Here is an 11318-nt window from a genome sequence, read left to right on the forward strand (position 1 = left end):
CATTATTGGGGGCTTTTTTTTTGACTAATCCAAAGAATATATTTAACATAAATCAATAAAGTGCTTAAAATGACAAAATCAATGAAGACTGAGTCCAAATCTATTTCTTTATTCTGCCCAACAGCAGCCCTTTTTTCACAGCAGACATTTTGACATGTCTTCATTGAGAAATTCAGTTTATAATTAAAAGAAAATTGGAATAATAAGTAATTTCACTGATATGTAACAATAAAAGTGCATAAATCAATATAGCATCAACGTTTGTAATCGGTGGTTTTCCTGTTGTTTATATAATTCAAACATTGTTTCTCTGAGTCTCCATTTAAGTACCTTGTGTTTGGTCTGAGTTCATTCATGTTTCTCTGTCTGTATGTCTGTCCAGAGTCCTCTGAGGCTCTCCTGCTGCAGCACTGCATCGCTGTGGCTCCTCCCCCCCTCGGTGACGTCACCCGCGACGGCTCATCCAGGGGGCGGGGCTAACAGAAATCCCTAGCCAGGCACAGATGTAGCTGCAGCTAGAGAGGAGAGGCAAGGAGGGAGGAAGAGTTTCGAAGACACTGCAGAGGGAAGTGCAGCTATGGGGAACGCACAGGACAAACCTCCGGGCACCGGAGGAGGGGGCGGGAGATCGGATCAGGCCACAGCCGGGAGTGGGGCGAGAGGCCGGGCTGGAGGCAGCGCGGAAAAGGCCCAGACGCACAAAGCTTCAGAGAAGAGGGTGGCCAATGGGAGGGAAAACAGCCCTGCGGGTGGACAAGGGCAGCAAGGCAGCCCTGCAGTGGACACAAGTTACCTGGACGCCCCTTCTGGGGCCCTTCCTCCTCACCTGGCCCGGCTCAAGAATGAAGGGAACCACCTCTTCAAACATGGGCAGTTTGGGGACGCCTTGGAAAAGTACACACACGCCATTGATGGGTGTGCTGAAGCAGGTGGGGAAGATCTGAGCAGTTTGTGTTTTTACTTAGAGAATCAGTATTTCATCCGAGGAGAACACCTCTGTTGATTGGACAAATATAGGTTATAAAACGTGTATTTTACCCTCAGTCTTGTTTGGTAATTCTGTACAGTTAAACCTGACCTGCACTACAAACCTTTGAATAACCTGAATTGACGTTGTCAGTGCCAGTGGCAACAACAGTTGCATGCCACATGACAGCTTAATGTATGTTACAGTAAGTTACAGGATGATTGTTTAATAGTTTGGTCCATAAAATGTTAGTAATAAGTTCAGTTCCCTAAAGCACAAATTGGCTTATTCTAAATGCTTGTTTTGTCCAACTAGCAGTCCAAAACCTAAAAGATATTCAGTTTACAGTCATAGAGGATGAAGAGAACTATCAAAAATTCCCATCTGAGTCATTTTGCTTAGAAAGATGACAAGTAGGTGTTTGATTATCAATATGTTTGCTGATTGACTACTTGATTAATCAACTAATAGTTTCAGCTTTACTAAGCAGTTATACAGTCAGAACTGCAGTAATAATCATACTGAATACTGACATAAAACAATCGTTATAGTAAAAATACTTCATTCGAAGACGAGTCTTAAAAAGCAACGTCTGATGGCCAACAAGTCACTAATACAGAAACAACAACAGATCGATGGCACAGAGACCGACAGAAAGCCTCATCTAACATCTGTGTACCGGCCCTTATAAGGGTATCAGATACAAGCTGAGTGTAATTTGGCTCCACAATCCACAGTATCCCATGTCAATTTTGAGTGCGTTATGCTCGTGCTTGTCATGCCGCACAAATTTCCTCTATTCACCAAATCAGCATGCAGGTGCTCGCCATCCTGTCCCAGGGGATGAGTACAGGTCACTCTTCTAGACCCGTCACCTGTGTGGAGCGGTGAACTGGTAATCTCAAGTTTTCAGTCTATCGTCCACTGCAGCTGAGACATGAGGCATCATTGGTGATATGTGAATGCGGTGGAGTGCTGGCACAAGACAACACCGCTGACCGTAGACAGGAGTCGTGTGCTTGTGTACAGGGCTTTTAGGTGAGATTGAATGTCATGCTGCACCTTTAAGAGCACTCAGCCAACTTTTACTCTCGTGGCTGGCAAGAAGGATGGCCTTTTCAGCAGTGCTGGAGACAAGCTTAAAAAGATTAGACTAGACTTAATGTCAGACCTAACAGAGAGACTCTAAAAGGAAAGCACTGAAAACAATGTGTTTTAATATGGATACATATAGAGCGGAGTATCAGCACTGTTGAGGTTTTGGGCACAGATAATGACTGATGCTCTGCGGGCGGTTGTGAAACTGCAGTGGAGACTCAGAGGAGAAAGGACAGAGTAGTAAATGACTCTTCCAGAGGGAGTGATAGCACATCCATTTATCTGTCTACCATTCACGCCCTCAGCATCTCTGGACAGTCCGAACTTTCAAATTGAGCTTTTCTGTCATCCTAATGTCTCTTTGGTCTAGACAGAAAGTACAGCAAAAGTCAAAAAGATCTGATCTTAATACAAAGCACTACCACTGTCCTTACAACTGCGTAGGTGTTCACAGATGTCTTTCAGCATCTGGTCTTTCACATAAATGTGTTGTGGTTTTTCCCCTGCAGGCATTGATAGTCCAGAAGACCTGTGTATTCTCTACTCCAACAGAGCAGCCTGTTACCTGAAGGATGGAAACAGCACGGACTGCATACAGGACTGTACCAAGTACGTGTCAGGAGTCGACTCTGTGCATGTGTGTAATCATTCGCAGACATTCTTTGTGCTTGTTGACGTGTCCATTTCGATGTAGTTTCACGTAAGATTTAAAGGAGTAAACCAAACATTTAGCATTGCACTTTTATAACATTGTCGGGCTCATGTTGGCCAGCTGGGTCGTAGATTAAGGTGTGTTATGCTAGTAGCGGCTGATGTTGCCTCTATCTAGCCTCAATCAGAGATGAGGAGCAGGCTACAGAGGTCTGCTAAGAGCAGTTCTTTCTAACTTCACACCCCCTGATTTTTCTGTTTGTTTCTAAACTTGTAGTCTTCAGCCCCAACTGATACTGACTCAAGTGACATCCCTTGTGGCAATAAATTAGATTTTAATACCGCTCCCTCTGCAACTAAGCAAGACTTTATTTACACTAGTACTTTCTAGCACTTGTGAACAGACTTTGATGTGTAAAATCAGTTCCCCTTTGAGATGCTGTTTGCTAGTATTGCATTTTTCTTTGTCTAAACAGATTTCAGTTCCATTTTTAATATTTCAACAGTTCTGCTTATGTGAGGTAAAGTGGCAGTATTTGTTCTGTTCACACTGACAGAAAACTAAAAGAAACTGTCCTCATATGCCTACTGAAATAATCTAAGGGCTTATTTGAAAACTATTTCTGAAGAGTTCCGCCTATATCTTCATCTCCTCATGATTTTCATTTAGTTTAGTTTAGTTTTGCTCTTAGTTGATCCTATAAACTGTGAACACACTGTGTGACTGTTTCTGGTGCCAGGAGGCTGCAGGAATCTTTCCGTCTAAAGTAAAATACTCACATGTTTATGAATGGAGAGCCACAGATCAGCCCTGTTAAGCCTGTGACACAGTATGCAGGTGTAAACAGCTTGATCCTCTGTCTGTGCGTGTTTCTGATCCTCTTAGGGCTTTGGAGCTGCAGCCCTACTCCTTGAAGGCCCTGCTGCGCAGAGCTATAGCCTATGAGTCACTGGAGCGCTACAGGAAGGCCTATGTGGATTATAAGACTGTCCTGCAGATAGACACCGGGGTGCAGGCGGCTCACGACAGCGTCCACAGGTCAGCCAAACATAAGAAACTATAGCTGCTTGATGTGGCTTCTGTAACTTCTTGAAAGTTGTCAAGAAATCTAGAGATTTCATGGTTAGAATTGAGTAAAGTAGAGGTGCATCGTTTTATACACTTTTCCCCCAGCATGCCATGCAGTATATTTGGTATCTTGCATTTAAAAATGGTCGAAGAGCCTGTTAATCATGTACCATAAGCATTTGCACATTTTCATTCAGCCGAATACTGAAGAAGCTGAGTTCACTGACTGGCTCCTCTTGGATTCAGCTGCTGGAGTCTTTGGTTAGAATGAGAGATTATGTTAAAGAACCACTGGTATATATGACTGACTGGATGAAAGAAACATGTTTACCAGTTGTGGGACAGGAAAAACACAGCCCCTGGATGTGAAGGCCAAGCGTACCTGCCCCAGGTTAAGGCAACACATTCAGCATCATGGATAGTTTCCATGCCCCCAATTCCATACTACATACTAAACAGTGTCATCTTTATAGTATACTGTTTTGCAGTTAGTATACAAGAAATAAACAGAGACTTATTCTTGTCTGAATACACTACAGACTAAAAACATGCTGAGAGTAAGTGTGTAGTATGGATTTGAGAAAGAGCTGTATTCATATTTTAAAGGCCCCACGCACCCATGGTCCACCCACACAGGTGTTTTCACTTACTCTGACCTCTAGTCTGAACTATGTGGGTGAGTACAAGAGATGCTTGATAGACCTTTTTCACAGAGGACACAGTAGGAAAATCATAGGTGCAAATAATATTATTAATGATGGCTGAATTTAATTTAGCTGCTTCAGTTTCAGGGTCCTGGTATTGTGCATGCTGGTTTACTGTCACAATGTATATTTTTTCACTTGCCATTAAGCTGTTCAACCATTAGTTCCTCTAAGGTTTTAATCTCCTCTTCGTCACAGTGGAGCCCACGATCCCTGCAGCATTAATATAGCTAATTACACCTTCATAGTGATACCGTAAGTTGTATTCTCTGTGCCTCCTGCCAGGATCACCAAGATGCTTATTGAACAGGACGGACCTGGGTGGAGAGAGAATCTTCCGGATATTCCCGCCGTCCCTCTGTCTGTGCAGCAGCATCACAGAGAGAAACCGATCAGCGTCGAAGTGGCTCAAGCTCGAGCCGCCAGGGCTGCACAGGAGGAAGGTCAGTGACATCACTTCCTCTTAGCTTAGTGAGGGTGTTATGTTGATTTTGTACTATAACGTCCTACTTTTCCCCCTAAACCTTTTACAAACACACATTTACTTCTGTCATAAAAGGAATCTGGCGCCTTAATGTTTTTTTTCTTCCTATCTGGACAAAATTGTTTATCTTGTCAAATATTTCCTGATGAATTGTGGTAAAAATTTAAATGAAATCCTTGACTCATGCAATTGTAGAGCAGCAGAAGTCGGTCAGTGAGGATAAGTGTGTAAAATGGTGAAGGCTGCTGAAAGAGCGTGTGTGTGTGTGTGTGTGTGTGTGTGTGTGTGTGTGTGTGTGTGTGTGTGTGTGTGTGTGTGTGTGTGTGTGTGTGTGTGTGTGTGTGTGTGTGTGTGTGTGTGTGTGTGTGTGTGTGTGTGTGTATCTGGGTGGATCATCAATAATGCAGAGGGGAAGGCGATCCACACAGTGTAGTGCTGCTGTAATGGAACAATCCAGGTCAGGTTTCCAGTAGGCTGCTCCTGCTCACACAGACCAGAAGGCTCCACATGTATCATATATTTACCCTATTCAAATATATTTAAATACATGTGGTGTAGAAAATACACCATAAAACCACACATACACTTACAAATAAAGTGCTTTATTTGTATGCACGACATAAAATGTCCATACACAGGATTTAAATCTAACAAAGATAAAGCACACGACCTACACACACACACACACACACACACACACACGCACACGCACACGCACATACATAAACACTTAATGACTTTAGCACATAGACAGAACAGAGATAATCTCAGAATAGCACACTGCTGTTGCTGGGGAAACAGATGGGAAGTGGTTCAACTTCAGTGTTTAACACCTCATTTGTATGGGTAAAATCCTGTGTGGTCACAGCAAATATTCAACATTGTATGCTTTTAAAGGGTAAAATACATAACATACCAGCTTCTGCAGTGCTGGCAACAGACTCTAAATCAATAGCTTGATAGTCAGATATATATCATTTTATTTCAACTGAAAAAATAAATGTCTTAAAACAGGATTATTAGTCAGTGCAATACATGTTACGTGTTGTGAGTAAGACTCTTATGGTTACATTCAGGTTAACCTGTAGTACATCTGCTCACAACGGGATATTGAAAAGTGGGAACAACCTTAAGTATACTCACTAAATGACTCCTGGAATGTGTTTAACTCCGAATAATGACATATACGTATATAAGATTAGACAACTGGTATGCCATTTTATCTGCTCTCCTTAACAAACCATTAGATACTTATCCTAATAAATTCCCTCTTTTAAAACCTATAACACAATTGTCTCATTATGATCATTTAAAACAACCAGATACAACCAGAGAAAGAAGCCTCCATTTATATAGAACAGCAACTCCCATTCACTTTGCTTTTGTTCAGAAGATAATGATTTCTTTATAAGCTGGATACATTCATTTGTTTCTCTTTGTGGTTTGGTGGTTTTGTTTGAAATTGAAATGAAGGAAAATTCACATGCTGATCTGACTCAACGTGTGCATTCACTAGCACAACAGTTAAACTTGATATTACAATCTTGAGCTCTTTGTTTAGTGATCCCCTTCAGTGACACCTGAAGACTGGTGTTTGTTTGCTGTGTAAAGCTAGTTTGAGAGTGCTCTGCTTTAAATAGCCACCGTTAATGTAGTGCTGCACTTGGATTGAGCTGTTGCTCATGTTGATATTAAAAAGTCTCTTACTCTCTTGATGCTTGTAAAAAACTCCTGTCGCTTAAAAAGAGCTTAGTCTGCCTGCACATGTTTGATACGTATGCTTTTATTGCCCATAAACAGACAAAACGATCGTAATAGATTATTTATGTACTCAAAATACTCGTTCTGTTATCAAAATGACATCACCAACACAGGGGGGTACCACCACTTCTGATCACCTCTGTCAAAATTCAAAATTCAGATTTCTGATAAATAAAAATAAATATATACTGTGTATTCTCCATACTTACGTTATATTGAATGACTATGTTTATTCCTTTAACAACCAGGGTTTTTCTTTGAGTTTTTATGTATTAAATTTCCTTACTTTTAGTGTTACATTAAGCCATGTTTTTATCCGCCTCAGATGTAACTCATATAGATTACTGGGGCTTTCATTGCTTATCAATTTAGTTTCTCTGCTACAGAGCAGATTTAGGGATAAAAAGTGTAACTGAAGACAAGTTTATGTACTGTCAAAGTGGTATCTATTGACCTCTCATCCAGAAGAAAAATAACTTATGCTACATGTGCATGGCAAGTTTGAATTTCAAGCCTTGCTAAGTCAGTTTTCTCATCCGTGTGTGTGTCCATCCATTTCCCCAAGTCATTAGGTATAGTGGCTTTCTCAGCACAGCAGAGAGCCCAGTAAGCAGGGGTTGAGTCATCCCCTGTGTCCATTCAGACTGCTGCTGACACGCTGATGGATATATTGATCACTCTTGAAAAAGTTTGTGTGCTGAAAGTGATGGGAAAACCTCCTCTAAAGACAAACAATATCCAACACAGTCTGTCCTGACATGTAGAATTTAATCATAATCATCCAGAAAGTTTCGGAAGTTCAGGAAGTCTGGTTGTTTTGACCAGTCAGGAAATAATTTGAAACAGTTTATATGTATAATTGTTGCTTCTTTTCAGTATTGAATTTGTACTTAAATCACATATTTCTGCCAACAGTCAGAAAAAAAGAGGCCTGCTTTACTTTACTGAAACGGGAAGGAAATGATCTGGTCAAGAAAGGCCACTTCCAGGAGGCTCTGCAGAAGTACAATGAATGTCTCAGCCTAAAGTCTGACGAATGTGCTCTCTACACAAACAGGTATGCACGAAACAAACAACCCTTCCTAGCACGCTTCTTTGATCTTTGCAACGGCGAGGATTTCCTATATTCAATCACTCCCGAATTAAACTCTGCAATAAAACACTGTGTGCTTTAGAGGCACAGATAGACACTCTACTATAGGTACAATGGAGTGGGGGATTGTAATAACCTCTGCTGTCTTTTAGAAGTAAGATGCTACCAAGCTCTTCTCAAATCACCAAACAAGAGCAGCCCTCTCTCTATATTTGAAATCCAGCAGCAGCTCAAGATTTGATATTTAAGTGACATGATATGTTTAGATCTCCTTTATGTGGTTATAAAAACACGTATATGTTACAGACAAAGGGACTGTCCCAGACCTCAGGGTGTAACATAATGCTGATTCTAAAATTGGCTGATAAAATGACAGGATAATAGGAGAAACAGCAGAGGGCACCACATGAACACATCATCCTCGCGTCAACTCCAGTCTATTAAAGCTGTTATCAGTGTCGGCACTATCAAATATAATATTGGCTATGAGACTGACAGATCTTATCATTGACTGAAATCCGTTTAACTTTAATTTTATGACATAATTACTGTGATCTGGATGTAGTTTCAGATTTACCTGCAGGGAGTAGATCTTGCAAGCATGGGTGTATCTATTTTATTTATTTCATTTGTACAAAATTGAACATAAATGTTCCCATTAGATGTAACAGAGTTCGCTTATTGCTTATTTATTTCTGCAGAAAAACTGATCTGCTTGCAGATTGGAGCATAAATAACTGGGAACCATAAACAAAAATTCAACAAATACAGATGAGATGGCCTGATATTCTTTTAATACCAAGCCAGTCACTCCAGTCCATAACTTTCTTTGTCTCCATGTCCTCTTTTCTACACTTCTCCTCTTCTCCAGAGCCATTTGCTTCCTGAAACTGAATCACTTTGAAGAGGCCAAACAGGACTGTGACTCCGCGCTGCAGCTGGAGCCGAGCAACAAGAAAGCCTTCTACAGACGAGCCCTGGCTTACAAGGGCTTACAGGTGGCGTAAGCACTCACATTGGTTCTATTGGATAAGAAAGGTTTGTATCTATTTGACTGACAAACATTGTTTGTGTGTATATTTGTGTTAGGACTACCTGTCAGCCAGCAGTGACCTCCAGGAAGTCCTCCAGCTGGACCCGAATGTTCGGGAGGCCGAGCAGGAGCTTGAGGTGGTGACAGGTTTGCTGAGACAGAGTCTGATGGACAGCAGTGCACACACACCGAGGGTAAAAGATTGTTTACGTGCACACAACACTTCAATTGTATGTTATTTTAGTTTATAAAGTTATTCACAGAAACCATCTTTCCTATTTGAATGGCTTCCTTTTAGGTTATAATGGCTAATCTTTATTTGCATTTCATGTCCAGGCGATAACATTATAGTTTCAATAAAAGACAACTTTTGTTTTCTGAACCCAAAAACTTTGTATTAGGAAAAAAATAAATTTTTTAGTTAGCAGAAGTATCATTGAACATGTCCAATTTTTTAAACCACAAGATACAAAAAGTATATATAAGTAGCATTTACTAATAAGCTGACTTTTGCTAATTCCCCCCCCCCCCAGGTTTGATGTTTGTTTGTGGAGCAATATGGAGGCAGTGGAATGAAGGTGTGGACTATATACTGTACTGTAGCAGTTATGGGGGAAAAGGACTTTTAAAGCCATCAACTGTAGTAAGTAAGACTTGTTAAAAAAAAAAAAAAGGAAATGACTGGCGTTAACTCCTGGGACGGGCTCCTCGGATGACCAGCTCTCTTTCAGCTCTGCACCATCCGCAACTCCTGAGTACACAACCTTACATAATGGGCAGCTTTATTTAAAAAAGGCTAATGTCAAGGTACTTGTGACCTGCTTGCACTATAAATAATTCACATTATGATGTAATGCACTGTATATACAGATCTGTGTAACAGGCTGCAGAGCGCTGTTATATGGCGGAGTAACGCGGGGGGGGGTAGGAGTGTATTATGTGTGCCTTAATGAGATTTCTACCACAGTTAGGATGAATTACGCCAAGATTTAAACGTTTCACTTTGTTTTAAAGAGGTTGTGTGTGGTTCCAATACGGTTCACTGAGCTCATGACAAAAGACACTGATTCAACTCAACTGTATTGTATGTAGAGATAAGGGATTTAAAAAAAAAAGGTCCAAAGTCTGGTACTATCTTTATGTATCCAGAGTTTCATCTGTTCCAGCTATTTGTCATTGTTTACATGTATTATCACTACAGCTGCTACTTATCAAACAAAAGACAACAATTATTATAAAGAAATTCTAAATCTAAAGACCCTCTAAGGTGAGGTGTTATGATTTAACTTTAATTTGTAAAATGTTATAATAATGATTTACCAGTTAAATATCCCCCAAATATCCTGAGCTCAGTGTTTAGGTCATTCTTAATTATAAATTGTCACTTCATTAGTTGTTGAAGTTAGTGTTACAGGTTACTTTATCATGTACTGTAAGACTTATCGTAGGTCTCAGGTTCTATCTTGAATGTAACCAAGATGAATGTGTGTGTATGTGTGAGTAGGTGTACCGTATTTACGTTTTAGAAAGTCTCATATCAGTTTTATTAATGCATCCTTGGTGACTTTTTTTTTTTCTCCATAACTGGGAACCTGTCCAACTACAACAGGGAACTAGGCAAGGATGTCTGTTTTCACTCTTTTTTTTAATTTGCTCTGTTTACAGAATCCCCTCATCCACACCTAAATAGGCTATACTCTCTATTAAACATACAGTCAGAACAGATCTTCAGTCCAGCCTGATGAACTAATACAGCTCGGGGTCTTGACTACTCCATCAACTGATAGTCAATTAATATAACACAAATTATTTGGGATGCAGCCTGTTGGGAACCCAAGAAGAAAACAGCCCTGATCCTTGAAGTATCTGACTGGTGGAATAATAGAAGTCAAGAACTCCTTAAGGTTTTGAAGTGTATATTCAGACTTTTGATCCCACATTTTAGAGCCCCTGATCAACAGCGACCTGTTTGAATTTCACACCTATTATTTAAGAGGGACAAATTAGACCTTTGTCACTCTTAGTTAGTAGACCTCACTCCAAAGGAGCAAAGGTCTAATTTACCAAATCACTAATATAGGTGTGAAGGGCCTTTTAAAAATCTTTTAGAATCCCCCATAGCACACACAAATGTAAATCTCCGTATAGCACAATGTGCCACAACCTTTCCTTCACTTTGAGGTACACCTTGAGGTATTAATGTATTAATACACATTGTCCAATCTTATTTTACCTATTACCTATTCTTTTTTTTCGCTTGTACTGTCTAAATAAAAGCATAAAACTAAATGAAAACACTTGACATGAGGCTTGAAGTGTTGCTTCGTGGAATGTAAAGAGCATGTACTGTATGTAAATAGTTTGAATGCAAATGTAAATAATAAACAGCTATGTGGATGCTTTAATGAGCCTTTGTCTTTGCTCAGATGGCAACTCGACAATTGTACACGGCAGCGTA

At 40.3% G+C, this 11318-nt stretch overlaps 1 protein-coding gene across 1 annotated transcript; it reads left to right on the forward strand.

The window, feature by feature from the left end:
* The first annotated feature begins 464 nt into the window (after positions 1 to 464).
* Positions 465 to 11265, forward strand: spag1a (sperm associated antigen 1a). Its single transcript, XM_051391340.1, has 8 exons — positions 465 to 929; positions 2575 to 2674; positions 3603 to 3755; positions 4775 to 4932; positions 7650 to 7791; positions 8699 to 8825; positions 8917 to 9054; positions 9394 to 11265. The coding sequence occupies exons 1-8, from the start codon at positions 578 to 580 to the stop codon at positions 9397 to 9399; spliced, it is 1176 nt and encodes a 391-aa protein (XP_051247300.1). The 5' UTR covers positions 465 to 577; the 3' UTR covers positions 9400 to 11265.
* The last annotated feature ends 53 nt before the right edge of the window (positions 11266 to 11318 follow it).

Source organism: Dicentrarchus labrax, unplaced genomic scaffold (genome assembly GCF_905237075.1).
Source record: "Dicentrarchus labrax unplaced genomic scaffold, dlabrax2021, whole genome shotgun sequence".
Lineage (NCBI taxonomy): Eukaryota > Metazoa > Chordata > Actinopteri > Moronidae > Dicentrarchus > Dicentrarchus labrax.

Excerpts from the sequence above, each read along its gene's own strand:
- spag1a (XM_051391340.1), top strand. The coding sequence starts at position 578 with ATGGGGAACGCACAGGACAAACCTCCGGGCACCGGAGGAGGGGGCGGG. Across the intron at positions 930-2,574 it reads TGATGGGTGTGCTGAAGCAG|GCATTGATAGTCCAGAAGAC; the intron begins GTGGGGAAGATC and ends TTTCCCCTGCAG. Across the intron at positions 3,756-4,774 it reads GCTCACGACAGCGTCCACAG|GATCACCAAGATGCTTATTG; the intron begins GTCAGCCAAACA and ends GCCTCCTGCCAG.